Raw genomic sequence first — 27264 nt, 5'->3', positions numbered from 1 at the left:
TGAGTTCTGCGAGGTTCACAGCAGGTTGAAAGCCTGCAGATCTGTTTGGATTCTCACTGGAGTTTACGCGTCGTCTCCGCGGCGAGTCTTTCGTGACCCGGTTGATCTTTTTCAAATGCGGAATGTCGTATCTCGTACTTTCCTGGCCCGTCTTCTTGGTCACAAATACGCACCACCGTTCGCATGTGTGGCAAATAGAGACAGAGCGAGAGGGGGCGGGGGGATTTAGAGGGCTGAGACTTTCCACGTGAGTGCTGTGTTGAAAATAAATGCAAGTTTACTGTCATCTCGCGTGAACTTTGGAAGATGTTGTAAAGCTAGGCACAAAATGTAAGCGAGCGGCCGCGGCACCTCAACAAGCCCACGATTATCTTAAAAAAGGGTTTCACACATTTGCACAAACCCTTTTCCCCTTTACTCATTCACGACCAGCCGTGTAAAAAAAAATGGATCTTTGACGTCTTTAGCCATCCATAGCAGTAAATGCGTTAATTGGTGGCGCCGTAGGACGCAACCATTTTTTCTTGAACGGAGAGGGGGAGTAAATTGTAAACACTTTTTATACACATTGTGGAGACAATCTAAGGAAAATATATGGTAACATTTTTAATTGAGTATTGATAGTCATTGCCAACATCCAGGGGTGCCTCAATAGTACGCTAAGGGTGGCAGCTGCCCCCTCTTGCCACCCTGTAAAACCTCCTACTGTACTTGTACATTCTTTGCCCTCATGAGTAAGCACTAGTAGCGGAAAAAGTCACACTATAGCTAGTGAAAGGCAAGAGTGAAAAAAGATAACTGACGACAGCTGCACTTTAGTCGTCTTACTAGTGCGCTGAAATGGCTAATTTGGATAAAGCGACTAGTAGACGGTCTAGTCGACTAGTTGATACGAGTAGATAATTGGGTAAATACTCCGAAAGACTTGCTTAGGCTGCATTTGTCAATCATGTCGTTATTCCGAGGTTGCCTCATCTTTGTTTAAACACATACAAACCACTTCAGGCTTGAAATGTTAATAGCGGTTCCTGAATGGCGCGTGCGTCCACTGCACGTGGCAAATTCGCGAGCTCATATTCCCACGGGGAGCATCCTTGGAGGGTGCATGCATGCATGCACGCGCTCATCCGTGCCACCCGACTCCAACAGCCCGCGTGGAACATTACGCCAAGAAGAAAGAAACGAGCGACCGCTCGTCTTTGTTGTGCTTTTGTCGCTGAGCAGCCCTCGCAACGCAACACGACGTCGCAGTTGACGATTGTTTGCGATCCCGAGGCTCGTCTTCTGCAACATTTTATCTGCTCACGACACGAGGAGCGAAATCAGTTCCGCCGGGAAGCGAAGGAGGGTCGCGGCTGCTCCACCCCGACCCCGACCCCCACCTCGTGACACGCATGGACGTCGCAGCCGAGGAAGTGATGTCCCCGTCGGGTATCCGACTCCGGAATTGTCCGGCGCAAGTGATGGCCAAGCTGAAGAAGGCGAAAGCGAGGCGGAAAAAGCGGAAAGAGTTGCTTCTCATCCAGATATGTTTGTTCGGAGGTTTGCTTCTCCTCGTGAAGGGATTCTCTTTCCTCGCTGACGGTTCAGGTGAGAATGCATCGTTGGCTTTCCCCTCCTGTTTCTTTTTCGAGCAGTGAGTGATGAGAGAAGTGCTTGAGTTGGTGTCATGTGTGAAAGTGTGTTCGGACCCGTCTGTTGAGTGTTATTGTATGACTGTTTGTTACTGTAATGTGCTTATTTGCCACAAGGGGTGCTGTCGCTAACAGACGATGCCATATTAGGCAGGTGTTCAAGCCTTATTTCTCTCTCTCTGCTTTTGGCTCTTGTTGGAGTTTTTAACTTTAAATGTACCAAAAGTTTACCAAAATAGTTCGAATTAATTATCTGACTCCATTAATGGTTAACCAAACACAACCTCCATTCTTCCAACAATTATGCGCGCTCGTTTTGAGAGAAAGATGACCAGGATGCCGGCAACTTCACACGGGAGTGGATTTATTCTTAACAGGAGATCTAATACAAAGTCTGAGAGGCCCGGTTACAGCAACCAACAGGAAAAAAGACAACGCCCCCCTAAGTTGCCCAGGATCATTTATACATTACAGCAAACAAAGCCAAGACTTCCTACTCTTCCCCTATTGGCTATGTGTCATCTGCAGTTAACTTTAGCTTTCTCTTAGTGGACGTCTTCTGCCCGCAAGGTGACGTGTCGGCTCTTCCCACGGTGCGCGCCATGGCAGTTGTTTGTGCGCTCCACTGCCGATGAACCACTGGATCTGTTATTCTGCTCTCACGGTCGACCGTGTGACCATCTCACACAACAACAGACGGGTGGCCTTGATCGAAGTCCGGTATCCTTCGCGTCTGCACACTCCGTTCTCCGACGTGCGGCTCATCCTGCACAAAATATCTGCCACCCATGCATTTCACACAGCCTGGCCTGACCTTTTCTCATGCATTGATTTAAAGCCCAATCAGTATATATCTTTATTGCATTAAACTGAATACATGTCACTTGTAGTCAAGCTTATAAAATCCTTTAATCCCTCTCATGGCCTCAGCGAACTGAGGCCATCACCCCCGCCAAAATAATAAGAGAAAAATAATAACAGTAAAAAATAAAAGATGTGGAATGATATATAAAATTTTAATCCCTCTCATGGCCTCAGACAACTGAGGCCATTACCACTTACTCCTCTGGACCCCATGGACCTTCTGTTTGCCAGAGGAACCGCTCTGGGTCCGACAGGGGGATCATGCACTTGCCAATCGGTGGCAGCGGGCCCAAGGTGCGCTCGAGGGTTTTAACTGTAAGAGATCTGATACCAGGTATACAACAACATCCGCAAAGCACCATAATAGCTGTAAATACTGCCACTACGATTAATATAGAGCTAATCAGACCTGTCCATTTAGCAAAGACATTCAACCATCCTGACCACATTTCCGAATCTCCACCTGAATGTTCTTTCATCCCCTTGTTCAAAGTGTGCAAACCTTCCAATGCCTTGGTGAGACGCCCATCCGGTGCCGTGTTGTTTGGGATGATACTACAACATTGATCCCGAAATATCCCGCACCCTCCTTGTTTCTCAGCCAATAACCTATCTAAAGCAATCCTATTTTGAAACACTATTAATAAGGTTTTTGACAATTGTTTATGTACCGCCTCTAATTGATCCCAATTTAACTGGTCCAAATCTACAGGTGTCACACTCACCGGCATAATTAAAGTCACCAGGGCACACCTGCCAGAGGCATTGGTCGGCAGCCTGTCGTATCAATTTTCCACCATAACACAACCAGACGTCTGCACGGGAAAGCGGGGGTCCTGCTGGACGAGACACATTCGTTTCACACCAATCCCACGGTATTTGTCCAATTGTGTGTCCTGCTCCATTCAACTTCAAACACGTAAAATTTTGCTTGGCCACCTTATTATCAATCACTTAAATTCTCTAAATCAATTGTGTGATTGAATAATTTCGCATATATACCAACCTCGGGGTCTTGGTCACAAATTTTATAAAACAATATCACCTGTGCGTCTGTCAACCTATCCGAGCTGTCCTCCCGTTCCTCGTACATGACCGTCTGGTTGCAGTGGTACTGTAACATCACAATTTTTGTCTCCCCTCCGTCTGTCTAAAAAACAGTCTCATAGATTAGAAGCAAACATACTAAAAGCGTAGAAAGCAAGCCTATAATTCAGAAATAATAAGGAAAAGGACAGCCGTGTCCATTTTTATGTTTGATTTGTATGTGTTTCAATTGGTCAGTATCTCCCCCTCTCTTGACCTGCCCATCCGGGCGGTCAACCTTCAGGCTCACCATATCGGGGAAAGAACTCCGGTGCGGGTTGAAGTTGTGTTTATTCGAACCACTTACAACCTTTTGTATCTAACTGCACCGTATTTTCATTTGATAAATGCTTTCTGTTTAATTAATGTTTAACATATTTTGTAAATATGAACCTGCTAAATTAAATATTTGACCTTCTGTCCCGTACGTGTTTACAATAATGCCAGCAATCGTTATACAATCCTTCAAAAAATGCATGCTAAATAATCGCAATAATACCCTAATTAATTGTATTCAATCACCTTTTTCAATTTGTTTGTGAAGCTTGTATCAGTCACTTGAATAATATATTTTAATTAACGTAAACTCACCAAATATTATATCTATTTCAATTCCCAGACTGTTGCAATAGTTTTCTTCGAATATAATCTAGACCGTGTCATCCTCACAGGCATTAGCCCAGAAACAATTCTCCAACGTATAAATTTAGTTTTGCTGATAATCACCACAAGCAGTGTTGGTTCGCAATAATGTCCTAATGATATCCAGCTAATATGGCACAACACTAGAATCTGGCTTCGCAACATGGGCAAATCATTCCTGAATGAAATAAAATTTAGTTCACTGAGTTCAAATATCTAATTGTGTTTAGAGATTACAATTTAAGCCTCGAGCTAACGCTCTAATTTTGACTGTTTTTTGACAAATATTTAAAGCAACCCAAATGAAATAGTAACCATTTAAACTGTAATAACGCAGATACCAAATTAAACCTTTTTTTTTCTTTTAACGGGAAGAATAGGTGCTCTCCCAGACATAGACAGCTCCAAGACCGCTGCAGTCTTCACCTCCCATTGTCTCCCGAATGCTTCAATCCACCTCCAGGCCGTGCCCACACTGCTTCTGTCAACTGGGGAGGGTGTAGAGACAGTAAAAACAATACACACACAGAATTACCTCTTCCGAGTGACCCGTCTTGTGAAATTTTGGATGTTGCCAAAACCGAAGAATTTGTAGTGGGTGTTAAAATATGATATTCTGATAGTGACGCGGAGTATTCAACAACTATGGGGCCTAGATCTTTTGTATGATGATGTGCATCGATATTCAATGTGATTTGTGGCTCGGTGAAAGTAAACAATTCATACCATTTCCGCTGCTCAGGGACAAGGCAGGCGTACGAGGCAACGCCGGTAGACATAACAAATATATAATCCTAATGGAAGATCTACTCCTGACTAAATTTAGATGAATGCATTTTGATAAACCAAACCATGTGTGACCACATGTACAATGTAATGTCAATTGGTGAATTGAATGGGTGGAGGTTGCTACACCACTCAGACCAGAGCAGGAACAGGGCATACCCACCGCGGGAGGATGAAGAACCAGGTTTCAGAGCTGCCCTCAGATGTTTCAGTTTAGTTCAGCCACTGGGAAGGAAGAGAGCACGACATATGCTCCCTCCGAAGGATGTGCACAGTCAAGTTCAGTCCCATCCAGAAATGCCACTCGAATTCCAGTGTTCGTTCAGTCTAGGGCAGTGACTCAGGCAATCTCGAGAGTCCACAAGGCTCACTGGGAGATGCGGAAGGAGCTCATAGCTCGCCCTAATATCCAGCACCATCGAAAACTTGTCCATCCACCGTCCCCGGAATGCAGGGACCTGCCAGTCCTCGAACGCTGACGCTCCGTGGCCCCCTGTCATGGAATGGGGTACCAGCGGGTTGGTGTCAATAGTGCGTTGGGAGTGGGTAACGGTGGCGCCCCCTGCGCTGGTGGAGCGCTCCTTGCGATAGATATGGCACCGGACCAGAGGATGGCACATTCCAGAAAGTGGCTCAGCATGGACAGCCCATCACCCAGTGACCCCACACCCCGCAGCACGAGCACACCCCACTCACAACCCCTGTCTATAACCACCCCTACCTCTGTTACCGCAATCCCGACCTCGTTGACCGCCCTGCTATGGACAGCCGGTCTGCTGTGGCGCCGCGTCACCCGAACCTTGCCTACGAGCAGCAGAAGTGGAAGGAGCAGTTCCAATGGCAGCCATGGGCTGCTGCCTTCGCTGCTCCCCCTTTTTTTGTTTTTTTATCTCTCTTGGCCTCCTTAACCTGCAAGTACAACAATTTTTAGTAACGCTCCTTAATCCACTCCCATATTTTCCTTTTCTGATGTTGTGCAAAATTATGTACAAAATGTGCTCTACTTAGACCGATTTAGCATTTTTTCATTGATGGACTGTTTCGCATGATGTCTGCACCCGGAAGGGGCACGCCCATGAGGACGGCCCACTGGAACAGCTGTGTCATGACGACATTATTGGACGGGTCACTTCCGGAAGGCTCACTCCATTCACGTCTCGTCCTGGCCACATAGACCAGGCCTGTCTCCTCCCCTCCCCATCTGAAAGACACAGCAACATCGGCCCCAACGGGGCCAGAAATACTCTGATGCACGGCACGGCCAATCTCACCTGAGCTGTCCCCATTCAGCCGATGACCATCATGCTGGTCTGTAAGTCTGGCCTCGGCCTCAAGTGAGGACAGTTCCTGACAAGTAAATTTTGTCCCGAATGTAACTCTCGCATCCCCCTACGGAGGACCTACACTTGCATTAAGTGAGTAATTTTTCATGAAAACAGCGCAACTGCCCCACTTAACTGACATTAACTTCAAGTATCACTGCTGTGGTGCCATATTACATGGAAACGTCTAAACAATCCAACAAAATTTTGCCCTATCCTGGACTGGGTGTGTGTTATCTAGTCGTGCACCCGATGTGAATCATAAAACCTGCTGGGCACAAAAGCAGGCTAAATCAACAACTATCTTATTCTCCCTCTTTGTTGAGGAGAACCTGGGCGTGATGAGGCGCTATTTGAAGCGTTCTCCGGCCTTCTGGACACACAGGTCACATGTCACTTCAAACCTGTGGAGAGAGCTGGAGGAGTAGCAATTGCCAGTGAGAAGGGCCAAATTACCTCCATTCTGAAACTTTCAGTTTTGCATACATTTTGTGTAATAACGTCAATCAACCATTCACTTGATGCTTGAATTTAATTACACTCCAATCTGTCACCAATAATAATTTGGAAATCAATACTCGGGAGTGCAATAGGGATTCAGGTTGATCAGGCCTGTCCGCCCATTGCACCCTACGTGCTGTAAGGGCTTGTCGGTGCACTTAATCAGGTTTCTTTCCTGAGGCCGCCCTTAAACATTCACTCAAACCACATAGACATACAAACACTTTTTCTTTCACACTTTCATTCCCCTCTAGGTATCTAATTCCTTACCCAAAAAGATAATTTCCACTTTCCAATTCCACACCGAGACCCCTCCCTTGGCGCGTCCGCCTTGATTACACGAAGATTTGTGCTGGCAGATCCTTAATTTTGCCTCAATTCAGCCAGCGTATGCCGAAGTTTACAACTGTGGTTCTCTTGATTTTACCATTCAGTCCCCGTGATGTTGTTTCTCCCGGACGTGGCTGACGATCCTGCACCTGTGACGTCAAACACCTCATAGATGTGGATGTTAGCAGTCTGGCATTTATGGAAATGCTGTCATGTCCCTTAAAAGTTGTCATGTCAGAGTTCGCGTCGTACAGTCATAAAACATCTGTCTTCCACCTTTGTCACATTTAATTCACATCAGTTAATAAATCATCTACAGAACTTTTTAATCCAACTTTATATTTGGTAAACCAATCTCCTATCAAGGCTCATATTTTCTTATGGGGAACACAAATTCCTCTTTATTTATGCCAATGGATCCTTAAAAAATTTTCTTCATGCCACATCGCAAGGAGAATCAAATTAACAATAACCTACAGAGAGTAGGCAGTAAAGAAAGTAAACAAAACTATCGTAGACCAAACAACCAGCTATGTTTATCAGCCAAAGGGAACACAGACACACACACCCCCCCACACACACAGTGAGGAGCTGAGTGTCATGAAAAGAGACAAACTGGGCTGTGAAGGGATGGGTTGTATGGAAACAAACATAGGGGCCGCGGGCCACTCAGGGCCTCAGTGTTTTCCCCTCCTATTTGTCTGGAATTCATAAGGGAAAAAATATTAACTCGGAAAAATCAAAAGTAAAATAAATAATATTATCTGCCAATAGAACAGGAACATTTTACGTGACCAGATTTAGAAAACTACTAAAATAATAGTAGGCCCATATCAATGACAATAGTCTCAAAATAAGTAGTTTTAAACTTGTCAGTTTTCAAACTGTAATATTCCGAACAGTATTCCTAAAACAACTCCACTCTGGATGGCCGCAGCCACGTGCTAACCAGCCGAGCCGAGCACCAAGTCAAAAGCAAAGTGAGCTCAATCAATGATATAACAAAACTGAAATAACATTTGCCATTTTCTTTTTCCATTTTACCATTCCGAATCCATATAGCTTTATCTTTTGCCTCTTTCAATTGTTTGAGGTCCTTCAGTATTTTCCTCTCTTTCTTTTGCAACTGCTTAGCCAACTGAATCATATCCCATGTGGTCATCCATTTGTAATTTCAACAACCCCTTCCGATACCTCTCTTTTGCTCTTTTTTTTTTTGTTTATCTTTTTTCTCCTCAATTCCACTCGTTAATTGCGTCTCCAACTTCACAGAATGTCCATCAATTTCTTGCCTCACACCATCACTTTCATACGGTTCATCGCAACCGAGCCCCATATCACACTTCTATCTCCACTCCTCCTGAACAATCCACTCCCGTGCGTCCCAGCCAAATATCAAACAAAACAGTCCAAATTATATCACACCAATCACACTGCTTACACTTGCACACAAATTGCGATACGTAAATCCCAGATTTTACACCGTATCAATACCACATATAGTCTCAGACTATTTTTGTAATAAGTAAATCCCAGATTTTACACCTTATTACGACTTTGCGATACGTAAATCCCAGATTTTACACCGTATCAATACCACATATAGTCTCAGACTATTTTTGTAATAAGTAAATCCCAGATTTTACACCTTATTACGACTTCGCGATACGTAAATCCCAGATTTTACACCGTATCAGAACCACAAATTTAGTAATAAGTAAATCCCAGATTTTACACCTTATTACCGTGATACGTAAATCCCAGATTTTACACCGTATCACCGTGACACGTAAATCCCAGATTTTACACCGTGTCACAATCCACACTTTTAATATTTAATTTCCCAATTATCCCCGTTTTCCTCTGTTACATTTATTTTTCCCCAATTGTGCAGAATTCAGACATGTAGTAACAGGTATTCTGCTTACCTTTTAGATGTGGTACCACCAGAGGAAAACAGGTCTAAGTCGGGATTTCCTTTCCGTTCAACAAGTCGTCACTTGGTGTGGATACGGGTCCCTGACCCTGGGTCCCAGACCCTGTGGTTCTCTTATTCGAAGTCTGTGGATTTCTTTTGTAGTCCTCTCCCTCCGATCACGTCAGGGTCACCATAAATTGTTGGAGTTTTTAACTTTAAATGTACCAAAAGTTTACCAAAATAGTTCGAATTAATTATCTGACTCCATTAATGGTTAACCAAACACAACCTCCATTCTTCCAACAATTATGCGCGCTCGTTTTGAGAGAAAGATGACCAGGATGCCGGCAACTTCACACGGGAGTGGATTTATTCTTAACAGGAGATCTAATACAAAGTCTGAGAGGCCCGGTTACAGCAACCAACAGGAAAAAAGACAACGCCCCCCTAAGTTGCCCAGGATCATTTATACATTACAGCAAACAAAGCCAAGACTTCCTACTCTTCCCCTATTGGCTATGTGTCATCTGCAGTTAACTTTAGCTTTCTCTTAGTGGACGTCTTCTGCCCGCAAGGTGACGTGTCGGCTCTTCCCACGGTGCGCGCCATGGCAGTTGTTTGTGCGCTCCACTGCCGATGAACCACTGGATCTGTTATTCTGCTCTCACGGTCGACCGTGTGACCATCTCACACAACAACAGACGGGTGGCCTTGATCGAAGTCCGGTATCCTTCGCGTCTGCACACTCCGTTCTCCGACGTGCGGCTCATCCTGCACAAAATATCTGCCACCCATGCATTTCACACAGCCTGGCCTGACCTTTTCTCATGCATTGATTTAAAGCCCAATCAGTATATATCTTTATTGCATTAAACTGAATACATGTCACTTGTAGTCAAGCTTATAAAATCCTTTACTCTGGAGAAGAGCAGTTCGTGTGTGTTGCTGAAATAAACTACGCCAGTTGGCTAACGAGAGAAGTTGTCTACATATCAGAATTATTCTTCTGCTGCGACTGGGCATCAAGGTATAATCCTATGATGCCACATGACCATGGATTTTATCAGGTTATGGGCCCAGAGTCGCGAGAATAGATTCTGAATGCAGTAACGAAGTGCACGTTAGCACGGTGAAGCAACGGTAGCGAGTTAGCTGCAAGGTATAGCTAGTTTAGCGGCGGGAGTACCGCGGGAAGCTAAAGCTAGGCTAACGGACAGTAAAGCGGAGCTACGAACACACAGCCATGGCGAACAGAAGCAAAAGCAAGTGGCCCACCTTCGATGGGAGAGCAGATGAGTACGAGCTCTGGGAAGAGAGGATGTTGTGCTGTATGCACGGAGTGGGTTTGAAAGAGACGATTTTGAAAGAGCCGACCGGCCCGCTGACAGAGGAAGCCAGGGCCCAGGACGACAAGCTGAATGCCGACGCATATTGTGCGCTGGCACCACTCCTCGACAACACAAGTTTAGGACTCATATTCAGAGACACAAAAGACAAGGGCCGGGAAAGTCTCAGAGTGTTGCGAGAACACTATATCGGCAAAGGTAGGCCCCGCATCGTCTCCCTATACATTACGATGACGGCGCTGAAGAAAGCGGACACAGAGACTGTGACTGAATATATCATCAGAGCTGAACAGATTATCACGGCGCTGAGACGCGCGGGTGAAGCGCCGAGCGAAGGGTTGATGATGGCAATGATTATGAGAGGGCTACCGGAAAAATATAAGCCGTTCACGTTAATGGTGACGCACGGCTCAACGGACGTTTCGCTGGGGGAGTTCAAGGCCAAATTACGGAACTTCGAGGCAGCGGAAGACACAGGATCGCTCGCCGAGGAGGCGGGAGAGAGAGTGATGAAAGCACGGGCGGCGCAAAAGAAGAAAAGCGGACAGCCGACGGGGCTGGCGTGTTGGCGATGCGGCGAAAGGGGTCACCGTAAAGATGACTGCTCAAAGACTGTTTGGTGTAGTTTCTGTAAACACACGGGACACGCGGACAAAGCATGCCGGAAGAAGCGGGGACAGAGCGCCCGGTACGCACGCGTCCAAGATGGCGGAGATGATGACGGCGGTGGCAGCCATGAAATGCAACATGATGACGCCAGCAGAGCAACTGGAGGTGAGGATTACTCCTTCAGGATGGAGACTGAGGATACCAGCTGGACAACACAGCAACTGCAACGAACGGTACTGATTGTGGACACAGGTGCATCGTCCCACATTATGAATGACAAAAGACGGTTTAAGAACTTTGTGAGTGATTTCAGGCCGGAGAAACACAGCATGGAACTAGCAGATGGAAAACGTGTTTTTGGGCTGGCACGAGGCAAGGGAGATGCACAGGTATGTTTAATCGACAGTAAGGGGCGTCGGTGTAAAGTCGCGTTAAAGAACGCCCTATACATCCCATCCTTCCCTCAAGAACTGTTTTCTGTGAAGTCAGCTACGGCTAACGGTGCCGAAGTGTTCTTCAAGGAAGGTGAAGACGTTCTTACGGCACCTGATGGGACAACATTTGACATTTATGTGCATAACAGAATGTACTACTTGAAAACAGCGTGTGATGAAAACGATGTGTGTAAAGTCAGCCATGATATTCAAACATGGCATGAGATAATGGGGCACTGCAACTATGAGGATATATTGAAATTGCAAAATGTAACAGTTGGCATGCACATTAGTGGTGCAAAACACAAGCCTGTTAAAGAATGTGATGTATGCATAAAAGGGAAGTTCACCCAAACGAGAAACCGAACTCCAACTGACAAGGTAAAGACACCGCTAGAACTGGTGAACACAGATTTAGCTGGTCCGATAAGCAACAAATCCATTGATGGTTTTAAGTATGTGCAATCTTTTACAGATGTGTATACAGGGGCTGTATTTGTTTATTTTTTGAAAGCAAAGAGTGATGCTCTTCAAGCTACAGAGAAGTTCTTATCTGATGTAGCACCTTATGGCACTGTGAAGTGCATACGGTCAGACAATGGAACAGAGTTCACAAATGGAGACTTTAAGACACTGCTACGAAAGAATAAGATTAGACATGAAACCTCCTGCCCTTATTCCCCACACCAGAATGGCGTAGCAGAGAGGGAATGGCGTACTCTATTTGAGATGGCCAGATGTAAGCTTATTGACTGCAACTTACCAAAGAGCCTCTGGCACTATGCTGTTCAGGAGGCAGCATATACAAGAAATAGGTGTTTTAATAAGCATACTGGCACCACACCATACACAGCACTGACAGGGAAAATGTGTAACTTATCTAGGATGCACAAATTCGGGTCAATATGCTATGCCTATCAACAAGACAGGGGTAAACTAGACTCTAGATGCGAAAAAGGACATTTTGTGGGGCACGACAAAGGCAGTCCAGCCTTTCTAGTTTATTATCCCAGCGACAGAAAAGTACAAAAGCATAGACTGGTAAAGTGTGTCACCAGGACAACATGTGAAGACGAAACGCAGACTTATGAGTTAGAACTGGAACCTAGAGTGAGTTGTGAAGTCAAAGACACCACACAATCAAGTGTGAGCACAGACATACAAACTGGTGGTTCAAAACTACAGAAGGACGATGATGACAAGCACCCTAAAGGGACACCACAGGTCCCAAGCAGTGGGAGATATCCTACTCGAGAGCATAGACCACCGGGTTATCTAAAAGATTATAGTCAAGACAGCAGTGAGGAGGAGGACAGTACACTTGTGAGTATAGACTACTGCTACAGAGTAATGTGTAATATTCCCCAAAACTTTAAAGAGGCCATGACATCAACTGAGTCAGAAAGATGGAAGAAAGCAATGGATGAGGAGATGAAGTCCTTAGAGGACATTCAAACTTTTACTTTGACTAAATTGCCAGAAGGCCGGGAGACAGTGGGAGGAAAGTGGGTCTATTCAATCAAGGAAAACAGTGATGGACGTGAGATGTACAAGGCCAGGTTTGTGGCTAAGGGCTATAGCCAGAGAGCAGGAATAGACTATGGTGAAACATTCTCACCGACAGCGAATCTGACTAGCGTACGGGTAGTAATGCAAAAGGCTGCCCAGGATGACTTAATCTTACACCAAATGGACGTTAAAACTGCATATTTGCACGCCCCCATTGATAGAGAAATATACATGGAACAACCTGAGGGTTATGAGAAAGGAAGAGATGGGCTAGTGTGTAAGCTGGAGAAGTCCATTTACGGCCTAAAGCAATCTGGACGTAATTGGAATTTATTACTTCACAAATACCTAACCGAGAACAAATTCATCCAGAACCCAGCAGACCACTGTGTATACACAAAGGAGTCGAAAGTAGAAGGGAAAGTGATAATTGTTATCTGGGTGGATGACCTTATTATTGCAGCCAATAACACAAGTGGATTAGAACAAGTGAAGAGCATGCTCTCCATCAAGTTTAAAATGAAGGATCTAGGCAGATTAAAACATTTCCTTGGCATGGTCTTCAGCCAGTCGGAAGGCTGTGTATATATGTCACAAACAAAGTATGTGGAAAAGATCCTTACCCGATTTGACATGCAAATGTGTAGAACAAGGGAAACACCCTGCGAACAAAAACTAGACTACACTGAAGATGCGCCTAGAATGACTGACGTGAAAATGTACAGAGAAGCGGTTGGCAGTCTCATATATTTGGCCACCTGCACACGCCCTGATTTATGTTTTGTGGTGAGCCGACTATCGCAGCATTTTTCTGAACCCACAGATAAGAACTGGATCACGGTCAAACATGTCTTGCGTTATCTCAGAGGTACAACCGACAGACAGCTCTGTTTTAGAAAGAGCAGCGAAGGTCTTGGTATTCGAGCTTACAGTGATGCAGATTGGGCGTCGGACGCCACTGACAGACGCAGTACCACAGGGTATTGTGTGAGCATGTGTAAAGACAGTGCACTGGTCTCCTGGAGGACCAAGAAACAACAAACAGTAGCACTATCTACCTGTGAGGCAGAATACATGGCTTTAGCCCTAACAATACAGGAGTGTATTTATTTGGAACAACTGTTAAAAGGTATTGATGACTATGTGTACACGAAAACTATCATTCATGAGGACAATCAAGGGGCTATCGCACTTGCGAGGAACCCTGTGTACAGGCAGAGGTGTAAACATGTGGACATCAAATATCATTTTATTAGATCCATTATAAAAGACGAGAAGATGATACTTGTTTACTGTCCCACAAATGACATGGCAGCAGATGTTATGACCAAGCCTGTTACCAAATCTAAATTGAAGAAATTTACAGGGGTCCTGTTTGGCATGTAAATATTTGACATTCAAATGTCATGTTATTTTTTTTATGTCTTCGTGAAAGTTGTACAGTATACAAGCCATTCATAAGTGGGAGTGTTGAGTGTTATTGTATGACTGTTTGTTACTGTAATGTGCTTATTTGCCACAAGGGGTGCTGTCGCTAACAGACGATGCCATATTAGGCAGGTGTTCAAGCCTTATTTCTCTCTCTCTGCTTTTGGCTCTGGAGAAGAGCAGTTCGTGTGTGTTGCTGAAATAAACTACGCCAGTTGGCTAACGAGAGAAGTTGTCTACATATCAGAATTATTCTTCTGCTGCGACTGGGCATCAAGGTATAATCCTATGATGCCACATGACCATGGATTTTATCACCGTCAACCATAATTCACATTGTACTCGCATGATGTTTTTAAAGAAGATGAATTGGGTGGACAATTCTAAAATGGATTATTTAAAAAATGCTGATGCTCACATGCTAAATTAGCTTTGAGGAGTTGATTAATATTGAATGGGCTTTTCTTAATTGTACTAAAAACACGGGCAGAATCCGCTCCTAGTAATCGACTACAAGTACAGATCGAGATGACTGTATTGCAACTTAAAACTGTATTTAGATTACTGCAGTGTTTCTGTTGGCAGATCGAGTGATATGACAGCATCGGGTCGGACTCTTCAAAATCAACTAACCGATAATACTGCAGCCTTGACGGACAAATAACTACACGCAACCTGCCTCTTTGACGTTGTGGGATTTCAAACTTGACTACAAAGCAACAAAGATTCAAAGGAGCAATGTTACGTAACGAACATGCACGCTACAATCGCGATCGACGCACGAACTTGATGCATGTTAACAGTTTCTGACAGGGATTTTGGGCCCCATGTAAATAAATCTTACTCCACCAAGATTTATCAGAAAACCACCACCATAAAGGTTTATATGCAAAAATAATTGCAATAATTATATGCAAATGATTTGCGTTGCCATAGCAAAGGAAAGTGACTTTCTGGCCCGTTTTCCAATCACAGTCCCCTCGGATAGAAGGGACGTGTTTCAGTCGTCCGCAAAATGGGCATCCGTCACTGACGAGACATGGGACGGAATACACACATCCGTATACAAACACACACACACACAGCCAACGCGGAAGTCCTCACATACAACATTGTACATTTCCTCACAATCGGGGGAGAACTGAAAATTGTCAAATTTGACCTTGTAAAAATGACATTAAAATTGTACAACAAATTTCAAGCCCCTTCAGTAAGCACAAAACCAAGTGCTGAACTTAAATACATTTGAAAGCCTCAGTATGTATCTCTGTACCTTGACTGTCACGACCTTGGTACATGCAAGTGCAATGGTTAATTTCAAGTTTAAGCTGTAAAACTGATCCGGACTCTAAAAATATGAGAGAAATGAGGACAATTCTACCGGCCCATTGCCAACAAGGTGTCTTGGAAAACTTTAGTTCAGTCGGAAGCGTTGAAGTGGTGTCATCCAAATCCCTGGCATGCCCCTGCTGCTTCTGTAAAACGAGGTGTTGCACCAGCTAAATGCGTTTCTGTTGTCCCGATTGTGTTCTTGTTAACTCTTAATTAGTTCTCTGCAAGATCAATTCAAATGGATTATTTATGATGTGCTTAATGAGTCTCAGCCTTATTGAGCTTGATGTTGCGGAACAGGAAGCAGGGCACTCAGTGCCGCCTCGCAGGGGCCCATGAATCATTTGTACACTCCTTTTATCCGTGTGCAGGATAGCAAAACAGGACGGGAGAAAGGGAAGGGGCAAATCGTTGAGCACTTGGCACTTACGCAATTGCGGGCATGGAGAATGTTCACCGTTCATAAACATGAAATGAAATATTACAGAAAGAGTATAGCTGTTGCCGGCACAACCGTGCAGGACTTGAATTATTTTTACACAGCTGTGGGGGGGGGATAAACGAGTTGCACGTAATATGAAGTGACAGGACACTTGCAAACCAAACTGAAATAGTCGTGAAGTGCGCTGTGTAAATGTTTTTCAAAAACCATTCCACTCCTGGTGTGTACAATGTGTGCGTGTGTGTGTGCGTGTGTGTGTATGTGTGAGGTTGTTGTAACCAACTAACCATAATTCAAATCCAACGTGCTATTCCTAACTATGTAATTGTTTCGTTGGCTGTATAGGGGAAGAAAACTATTGCTTCGCAATCTGACCAAAGAAACTTTGAATCCATCCCACATTGTGTCATATTTCTTTGATTTGTTACGTTGTTGTATATAATATACAATTGTCTATTCACAATGTTTCATTTTTATGAATGCATTTGTAGACACGAGGCTGTTGGCACCTTAAAACATCTCTTTCTTCATCACCCAGGTCCCGACCACTGGAACAATCACCAAGAACGATGGGACGGAAGAAAGCTACTGCAGGAAAATGACAACAGCAGCAGAGTGGAAATGGGCAGAGAAAAAAATTGCACTTCTCCGGGTAAGAGAATTCAAATTCAAAGATGGAAAAAACATAACTAGCTGAGCTTCAAAAACTTAAATCGTTTCACTCTTTTCAGGGGTGAATTTGATCCATTTGACTCTGTCTTATTTATACTCGGTTCTTGAGGGCCGCTGTTCTGCTTGTTTTACATGTCTCCCTCCTCCAACGCACTTGATTCAAATTATGCGTCTCAATCAGGCTTCTTCAGCTTCTTGCTAATGAGCTGATCATTTGAATCAGGTGCGTTTGCAGGAGGGCGACATGGAAAACAAGCGCGACGGCGGCCCTCGAGGCCCCGCAGCTGGCCATGCCTGCTGTAGACTTTTGAGTTGTGAACATTTTTAAGATGTCTCTCAGGATGCATTTCTCCCCAGCAAAGTGTGCATGTGAACGGATTTTTTTTTTTTAATCTCTCTGTATACGGTTTGTTTTGGGCATGGTGTGTGCGTGCGACGGACTGTGCAAGGGGGGGTGGGGGGGGGGGGACAAGAGTCCTTAAATGTCACATTACTCAGCACGGTAACTAAACTGGCGACATGCGATGTGTCAGCCTGCATCATCATCGCCCACTGAGCATGTGCAGAACAGGCCCCCCCAGCCCGCCACGTGCACGCCCATTATGCATGAGATGTACACGGGATGCGCTTGTTCACGTTCCCTTGGGTGAACAATGCAACTTTAATCAACTTTTTTTTTTTCTCCGAATGCCAGCATCCCTTGAGTTGTTTCTGTTATTGTTCTTATTCCTTGCTGTTGTTGGCCTGAGATGATTAAAGCATCGGCGGCTTCTTTCAACGGCTAACGGTTTAACCTCGACTTCTGTTTGGAACACTGCCAAGTTCTGTTAACTTCCCGCCATTGTCTGTAGTCAATAGTTTAGTTTTGGGTTATTTTTTGGGGTATTTTTTCATCGTAAGGGTGCGGCATGCTACTGAGCGAGTGTACAGTGTCATACAATTTGGTGAGAATACAAATTACGCAATGTCCTTATCACTACGGAGAATGTTGGAAGGGTGGAAGATTCACGGAGGAATGACACAAAAGAGGAGTTGTGTCCTTGAAGTGAATTGCTTTTGTTAATGTCATGTTCTGATGTCTGGAATCCAGATTTGAAGTTGTCAATCATAGATCAGCGCCCTTGTCAAGTGGACAGAAGGAAAAGGAAAAAAAATGACAGTTGGTGTGTTTTTGTTGTATTTTGTCGAACAGAGTTGGCACGTCGCGTTAAAAAAAATTAAAACACTGAAAATGTCTCCCTTGTGCATTCTTTAAAAAAACAAAGATGCAGGTATCCCTGACACAAAAATGACAATGAAAAGAAAAGCTCCACACGTTCTGCCAACTTAACTCATTTACTCCCATTGACGGCTTAAGACGTCAAAGTTCCTTTTTTTTTTTTTTTTTTAACTTGGCTGTTAGTGAATGAGTTAAATTGGAATTGTTTCCCCAATTAAAGGACTGGATTCAGAATCATTGTCAAAATGGAAAAAAAAATAACAATTGAAACTATCCTCATTACATCTTGATGCTAATTGCAGCTCCTTGCATTTGCGTAGCTGTCAGAAAGGAAAGAAAACACACTCCAGTCTGCTTTTGGCACTGAAGTGCTGCACTTCGTGTCCTGAAGTGGCTTTTTCAGTGACGGAGCCGGCGATGTTGCTATTCTCGCCCTGTTGTTGTGATGCAGGCCCCAGAAAAAACCTTTGAGGAAGGAAGAGGAGCAAAGACGCGAACGCTCGAATACATCAGCTCGCGTGACAAGTTTGTCCTCCTGAACATGTTCAGCAGAGCGGAACGGCAAAGCAAAGGTGCCACGGCGCACCGGCGCTGGCAAAACAAGACAAACATTTCCATTCGGAGCCCCTTGGTGCCAAGCGGTGGCTCCTTCAAAATTGAGATGAGGCGGTAAGACAGCTCTGATGCTACAACGAGGAAACCCGAGGCAGAATTTGCCCCCCTCATGTCACAGAAGTGCTGAGAAGTGGGCTGTACTTTGCGCCGCTTGCCAGCCAATCACAGCAGAGCACCACCATGAGCAATAAAAGTTCACAAAAGGACAAATCGCACTGGGCTCAGTTAGACAACCACATGGACGGCCATTACAAAATCTGACCCAAAGTCGCGGCTCTTTTTGCGATTGTGCAGTACGTTCATTCAAAAAAAATATATATATAAAAACGCCACCCCTTCATTTCACTCTGTGGAATGTTTCTTTCTTTTGCAGCTCTGCACGAGTTCCCCACCGACCTGTTCACACACAAAGAGAGAACGGAAGGAGCGGTGGCCTTGCATGTCTTGTGTGTAAGTTAAGCGTCCGTCTTTAGAATTCAACACGTTTGCATTTTCAACCAGACAATATGCTCGATTTTTGGAGACTTAGATGGGAAATATCAGTTCAGTGACCTCAAAGAACTGGGTCGCTGCCAAAATCTTTCAACTTGGACGCTGAAGACCAAAATTCCAATTAACAACATCGTTTCACTCACAAATGTTTCATTGTATCACGTTCTCTTCCCAGACCATTTACATGTTTTGTGCTCTCGCCGTGGTCTGCGATGACTACTTTGTTCCCTCCCTGGAGAAGATATGTGAGGTACAAATAGGCCGAGAAGCAATTCTCTTTCTGTTGACTTACTTTACTGTTGCTGAAACTTGCATAACTTTGTCTGCGCATGGCTTGACATGATCACCTTTGACCTTGAAGACACGTATTCAATTTTGCTTGGATTCAATCTGATATGAGAAGGATCTTTTGGTTTTTATCCTGCGCTTTGCAGCATCTTCATCTCAGTGAGGACGTGGCAGGTGCAACCTTCATGGCCGCGGGGAGCTCAGCTCCGGAGCTCTTCACGTCCGTCATTGGTATGAAGACATACGACAATCAGTTACAGAAAAAAAATAAAATAAAATAATATATATATATATTTATATACACTAAGGCACAAAAGTACTGGAGGTGTCTATCCGTAAATATGCGTGTGTGTGTTTTTTGTGTGTAATTTGGCTCATTTTGTCCCCAGGGGTGTTTGTTACCAAAGGTGACGTGGGCGTGGGCACCATTGTCGGCTCAGCCGTCTTTAACATACTCTGCATTATCGGCGTGTGTGGCTTTTTTGCGGGACAGGTATGACGTTTCACTCACACAGAAAAATCAAAAAATGTCCGTTTTACAATACAATTGTGTTCCTCTGTCACCCTCCAGGCCGTGAAACTCTCTCACTGGGCTCTCCTTCGAGATTCTGTTTACTATACCTTTTCTATCACAGCCCTTATTGTGGTAAGAGACTCATTTTGGCGCCTTTCATATTTCATGCATTGGATTTCGAGACCTCTGCAACATCAGAATGATCAATATTTGGTTTCAACAAATTGCGTTTCCCTCTGGTGGCTAAATGTTTGCAAAACATTTCAAACAAAGCAAGCTACATAATCTACCCCCCCCTAAAAAATGTATTGATATGTTTTTTGGGGTGACATTTCAAGTCAACACTTGTGAATTTTGCTGTTCATCTTATTGCTAGATCAGAGCAACGTGTGCAAAAATTACAGAAATGTTGACCCATTGAAAATGTACTTTAAAAAGTTGAGAAAATTAAGTAAATCTTGAGAAGTTCAAATAATTTTTGAAATTTCACCCGCCATCCTCCACTCATTCCTGATAGATTTTGCTAACCAAGCGTACAAAAAAATAGACATCTCTGACTATAGCATAAATGATCACACCCCACATTGTTGTGTCAGCGATAATGAAATAAAAGGTCACATTTTTCTGTGTGCTTTTCTAGTTCATCTATGATGAAAAGGTGTGCTGGTGAGAGGAAAAAAAAACCAACACAAACATTTGACTGACTTTGAATCATGTTGTTCATCTGAGAGAATAATTTGACTTGTTGTATTTGCGAATGTCAAGGTGGGAATCTCTTGTCCTGGTTCTGATGTATGCAATCTACATCCTCATCATGAAGTGAGTTACCTTTCCAATGAATAGAAAAAGGGGCTCTTTGCACGTATCCGTGTTGCTGAAATACAAATACAGCTCTATCTTTTCCGCTTTGGAAAAAATAATGAATGATATATTTTATTCAACACAGAACTTGCCCAAAATTGACCATCCCATCTGTAACTACTCCTCCTCCAAAGTATTCATGGTAATTAAAAGTGCAACATTAAAAGCGGTTTGAGTTTAAGGGACAACGTGTTTAGTGCCATCTAGTGGCGAACTAATAGAATGCAAGTTTAAAGGTCTCTTAGAGAGAGCATACCACCAATTTCTTCAGCAAAATAGCACCACAAACGACAACTTTATTGATATTACGCGTTGCACAAAAGCTGGAGCTGTAACAAAGGACTTTACAGACACTATGACATAAAATAGCAATAATTTTATTTAATATGCAAATGACGTCAGATTATGTGCAAAGAGCCCAGGGTGTCAAGTTCTGTACGATGCGAGTGTGTTTTGTCCGTCTGTCGCTATCAGGTTTAATAACAAGGTCCAGAGTTACTTGATCCATCGTAAGAAGAACTCGGCAAATCTGGTCAATGAGTTAACAGGAAGCAGCGATCTGGAAGATGTTCATTGCGACGCTTACGCCGCCCTGCTCAAGAAAGGTAACAATTTGTATCAGTATCGCCATGGCAAAGATATCTTGCACAACAACAAAAATGATGTTTAAAAACCCAAAATATTCTGTTGGAAATGCTAATAAAAAAATTCAGTAAATGTTCCCCATAGGCGACGGGGGAAATGTGGAAAAAAATTCCCGGAAAAAAAAATATAAAAATACCCAAAAGTCAATTATCTGGTCTGGCACCTGGCGGGTCGAATCATATTTCGGTTGAGGAGGAATTGCCTCTGCGGCCCCCCTTCCAACTCCGCCGGTGATTCCAATTTTTCCACAGTAATTAAAAAAAAATAAAATAAAATACCGATCATTTTTTTAAAACAAGCCTGTAAATTTAATGAGTCAATGTTGCCATCAAAAATATTTACTTTCATAAATAAATATGCTGGACGTGTGCATCGCGTTTATAAATTCTGTAATTCTTTTGCGTACCATTAGATGGCGCCTGTGGACACTTGAGAATCACTGCTTGGGCGCATGTAATATTTAAACGCATAATTAGCGTAAATGAATGATTTGTACCGGATTTCCCGCTGAAGACTCAAGTTGTCAAATGGTTTTGTTTCCTATCTTGCCAGCTAAGCTCCAATATAAACCGTCGGCGAGCCTCCTGATGGTCGATGAGTTGCTGTCTGCATACCCTCACCAACTGACTTTCTCTGAAGCTGGCATGAGGATCATGATCACCAGTCATTTCTCCCCAAGAACTCGCCTAACAATGGCCTCTCGGATGCTTATCAATGAGGTCTTTTATTGATTTCGTTCATAATTTTTTTCTTTGCACTTTATGCACCGTTCAATTGATAATTTTAGATAATTGGAGAGTACATGTTCCAGTTTCTCTCATCTCGCTAATCGGGAAACCATTTTTTGGACTTGGAAACGTTTTGTACCCCACATAGCTAAGTTATCTCCCACCGCTAACGTAGCCAATATTCTTTCTTTTTTTTAATTTTTTTTTTAAGGGACAATATAATAAAAAAATATATATAATCTTTAACATTTAGATTAATACAAATTATAAAACATTTTGGAGTTTACATTATTTTTTTTTCATGTAGACATTTACACAAGTACAAAATTATGCTTGACGGCAAGAACAAAACCTCTTTAGTGTCCTTGCATTATTACAGTTATAGCTTTTATTGTTTTTTTTGTAAACCATTTTATTAACAAGAAAATTCAAATACTCACAAATTTTTCCACAGCAACATTTTTCAATTTTATCCCAACAAAGCAGAAAAATCCATGAAAGAACCCCACCCTAGAAGATATTGCTTCGCTCTTGACAATGGTTTTAATTTGACTTCATACGAATACGTGTTTGAGAAATGAATAAACTTTTGTTTGTAAATGGGCTGCTCTGTAAAGCGACGCACCTTTGAAGTCCAAATATGGTCGTCGTTCCTGCTCAAGGTGGTTCATTGTCATGTCCCACCACCGTCAGAGACAAAGAATGATCAACACCACCGAGACTCGAGTCAACCGCATCACCAACGGCGACTCTGATTCGGCAGTCCGGGCCCAGGGAAGGCGGAGCTTGGAGAACGGCGTCGTTGAGCAGGGCCAGAACGGGAGTTACGCGCCCGAGCGGCCGGAGTCTGCGATGGAGAATGAAAATGAGGATAATGAGAATAACGAGAATGACGGCGAAGGAGAGAGAGACCACGGCACTGACGGCCCCTCGGTGCCTTTTAAAGCTCCAGGTGACGTTTTGGAACGAAACGCTTGCCGTTCATTTAGTTTGATGGCTTATCGTGATCCTTCGACTGAAGCTCTCTTGCTCTCTTCTGGCAGCGGGTGCGTGTAACAAGCTCAAGTGGTTAACCATGTGGCCATTGTCTTTGCTGCTCTTCTTCACCGTGCCCAACTGTGGCAAGCGGCGTTGGGAGAAATGGTTCATGGTCACTTTCTTCACTGCTACCGTCTGGATCGCCGGCCTCTCCTACATCATGGTCTGGATGGTCAGTCTGGTGTCGCTTCTCTTCCCACCCTACCTTTGCACACGGCTGCGTGCAGCATTTGCTAACGTGTTCTCAGGTGACTGTGATTGGCTTCACGCTCGGCATCCCTGATGTCATCATGGGAATCACCTTTCTGGCGGCAGGCACCAGCGTTCCGGACTGCATGGCCAGTGTTATCGTTGCGAGGCAGGGTATGTACGCACCGGTGGCGGGCCGCGCTTTCACACGTAGGCCTTCGGTGACGTCCTACTTGAACGATCCCACTCATAATAGCGTCATTTCTGACACCGCGGCTGGACAGATAATAAAGAGGAAGAGTGAGTGTTGGACAATCTTGCTTTTCTTGAAAGGTCCGTCTTGAAAATGGCTTCGCAAGTCAATCTGCAATGAAATTCTCTCCCTTGGCCATTGTGGTTTAAAAAAGCAAAAATTGACTAGATTTTCGAATGGTCGCCAGTTACGACTTTCGGGGGTGTTGATTCCGCATAGCGCTGCCCCCTCACGAGTGCGTTTCCAATCGCAACGCGTTCCTCACCTTCAGCGTAAGGCCAGCGAGAAGGCCTCACTGTCATCAACTCGTGATCTGATTGGTTATTGCAAATGTCTATCAAGAGACACAAAACAGACGCCCGCACGATTGTATCTGAAGGCCCCAGACAAATCCTGCGTGCGATTGGTTTTATGGAATCTGCCCGGCAACACGAACTAGCTGAATTCTGATTGGATATAAATACATCACTAGGATATAATATGACATCAAATTGAAGAATATGATCATGATTTCTTGATTGTGTTAGGCCAGCAGAGAAGCACTTGAAGGTCTTGACTGTCTTCAACACTGCAAACAATGAAAAATGTTTCTTTGAAATAGCTTCATACTTTTTCAGACAAGGTCAATGAAAATGACGAACTGATCTTATTTCACCGCCATCTACGTGTGCATCTACGTAAGAAGGAAGCAAAAGACTTGAGAAGGTGGCGGAACTTGACAGAGTTGTTGTCCTTGCCACAGGTCTGGGCGATATGGCCATCTCCAACTCCATCGGCAGTAATGTGTTTGACATCCTGGTTGGCCTGGGCCTGCCGTGGGCACTGCAAACACTCTGCATCGACTACGGCTCCATTGTGAGTGCTTGCGAGACCGAGAGGAGAGACTGCCCGACTTGACACCAGAATAGAACCGAGCTAAGTTTATAAAGCAGTGACGTTTATGCTTTACAAGAATATTCCGTTTTTTTCTTTATGAGCATTGCTCGGGAATATTATCATCAGGATTTTAAAGCCTGGAGGATTTAGGATGATGTGAAGAGCCTTGCATGTTGCAGTTATCTGAGGAGCATGACGGCAGTTTTCTTTTTGTCTCTTCAGGTCCATCTTAACAGCAGAGGACTCATATTCTCTGTTGGACTCTTACTGGCCTCGGTCTTCTTCACGGTGAGTGGGGCGTATTGATTTCAGATTAAATGCTGCGAAATTGTGTTGATTTATCTTAGATCAAGCAAATTAATTTTTTTTTTTTTTTTTAAGTCATTTTATGTATATATTTTTTTAGGGCCGTGAAAATTATCGCGTTAAGTCAAGATTTATTTTATTTTTTTAAATATTTTTACTCAGTGAACTCAGTTTTGTTTCCTTCAAAAATAATTTATATATTTTGCAAAGCCAAATTCAAATACTGTCCCATATTAGCTGATCTCAGAACAAAACATCAAAACTGGGTCTTGCAAAACAACTCGGCTGCAGTGACGAGCTTGTGGGCGCAACTAAATGTTCTGTGGAAGTTTGGAGAATTGTTTTGAAGAAAAATGACTCCATTTAGAAGAAAGCGATTAGAGCAGTCTTTGGATTAAAATATACTTCATATTGACGATATTATGCGAGTAAATATCTGTTACAAGCTTCACAAAAATGATTGTCATTGAAAATGATTAATCGCAATTAATTACGGATTTTTTGCGATTAATTAGTTTAAAAATTTAATCGCTTGACAGCACTATTTTTTTTTTCCTTGATGTGCTTTGGATTATGGAATATTGTACGAGAGGAAAATGTGAAAATTGTTTGATAACTTTTATTTGAATGCGGATTCATTAGATTGTCATAATCGTGACATGACATCCTTATAACAGATGTCGTTAAATGCCATTCTGTAATTTATGTGACTATTTTATGACAAAGACATCTGCAACATTGTCAACTTTGCATCAAAAGTGACATCAATTCTAAAATTAATGACATGTGTCATTGGGATTCATTTCTGTTCATGACCTGTGTCATGTCGTGATTACGACACATTCAAATAAAGTGAGGGCATCTTATCGATATTTCTTTCAAGATGCGCTCTGCAATTGAGTCGATTGATTCCTGGCCTTTGTCACGTGCAGGTCTTGGGGGTCCATTTGAACAAATGGACTTTGGACTGGAAATTGGGCTTGGTCTGCCTCATCGTGTACGCCATCTTCCTCTGTTTCTCGATCCTCATCGAGTTCAACGTCTTCATCTTTGTCAACCTCCCCATGTGCCGGGACATCCGCTGACCTTGCTTGTCCTTTTTCCTTTCCTCTGGCAAAGGGAAGCGAGGGGGCTTCACTTCGAGCCGGGCGCGAACGATTGCGCAATCAATGATTTATCTTTGGTGCAATGCGAGCCAAAGAGGACGCTGGCGAGTTGCAAAAAGGTCTCAGCCGCAGAGATTGTTGCCAATTTCTTTTGAATGCGTCAAATGTTTGGTTGGCGAAGCTGCTACTGGAACCGCCCGACGGACGGTCAAATAGAACTTGACGTTGAGCTGGATTTATTTATTGTTCGTCGTAACGAGCCTTGGAGAAAACCACGTCATCGAAGTATTACTTTGTAAAAACAAAACAAACACCTCTCTCTGTATACGTTCAAAGTGGTTGTAGCTGATCCAATGGTGAACATTTTTAACATGAGCGCAGAATTCTGGTTCGGTTCGCCACGACTGTAACTCTCTGCAATGTTTCAACCTTCCTCTTGTGTTTTTCGGACAACATGGCACGCTGTCATCTCCCGCTTTGCACTGACACGGGAAGTTTCCAAATATGTACAAATGTTCAAATTCAGATTGTGTTTTTGTTCATGCCTGCACGTGGCATCTCGCACTGACACTTTATTTACTGGCTAGTTGTCATTCTGTCACTGGCAGGCACTGGAGTGAAAAATGCTCTCGACGTGGGGGAGCTTTTGGGCGAGACTGTTAAAAAAAAAAAAAAAGTCCCAACACAATTTTTTTTGTATGTGTGTGTGAGGTTTGGATTTTGGGATTTTGGACTTTGTGCGTACGTTTTTGAGAGCATGAAGAGAATCCAACGGCATTGCTTACGTTTTACTGGCAGGGCATGATCATAATTTATTTATGAATTAATTTATTCAAAGATCATGTCCATGGCCAGATTCAGCCCTTGGTTGTCGTGAAAGTGATGATGATGATGCACTGTATAACGAATATAGAATCTGGAAAATGACTTGATGTTTATGTTTAAGAAGGAAATCTTTTATGGCAACGAGCACGTATGCAGAATGTGTTACTGACGGCGCTAACATTTTATCGTCTTATTAATTGTGCGTGGCTGATCCAAATATTGTATTCTCGTTTCTTTCATTTGAGCTGTGAATAGAACAATGCTTGTTGCCATTTTCCTGCTTATGTATGAGCCGAATCATATTTTTCCCAACAGTATTGCTATTTTCAGCATGTATTCAAGCCACACGTGGGAGATGCCGTTGATTCTTAGCCTCGAGGATTTTTAGAAGAGCAATTTTGCTGACAGGCTAAGGACTTTTTGTTGCAAAGTTAAAACGAGCAGAAATGACACC

The 27264-nt window shown here is 43.5% G+C and overlaps 1 protein-coding gene across 1 annotated transcript; it reads left to right on the top strand.

The window, feature by feature from the left end:
- Positions 1-795: 795 nt before the first annotated feature.
- LOC148332798 (sodium/potassium/calcium exchanger 3-like) lies at positions 796-27264 on the top strand. The gene is made up of 17 exons (XM_088302726.1): positions 796-1590; positions 16722-16835; positions 19063-19139; positions 19357-19431; positions 19616-19700; positions 19859-19962; positions 20041-20115; positions 20624-20649; positions 20749-20802; positions 21319-21449; positions 22042-22208; positions 22911-23169; positions 23261-23427; positions 23504-23618; positions 24440-24552; positions 24796-24861; positions 25812-27264. The coding sequence occupies exons 1-17, from the start codon at positions 1395-1397 to the stop codon at positions 25962-25964; spliced, it is 1977 nt and encodes a 658-aa protein (XP_088158852.1). The 5' UTR covers positions 796-1394; the 3' UTR covers positions 25965-27264.

The sequence above is a fragment of the Idiotropiscis lumnitzeri genome, chromosome 8 (genome assembly GCF_059441095.1).
Source record: "Idiotropiscis lumnitzeri isolate Australia: NSW breed Sydney's pygmy pipehorse chromosome 8, RoL_Ilum_1.0, whole genome shotgun sequence".
In the NCBI taxonomy this organism is placed as follows: domain Eukaryota; kingdom Metazoa; phylum Chordata; class Actinopteri; order Syngnathiformes; family Syngnathidae; genus Idiotropiscis; species Idiotropiscis lumnitzeri.
Note: the sequence above shows the minus strand (reverse complement) of the source record. Positions and strands in the feature narration are given on the sequence as shown.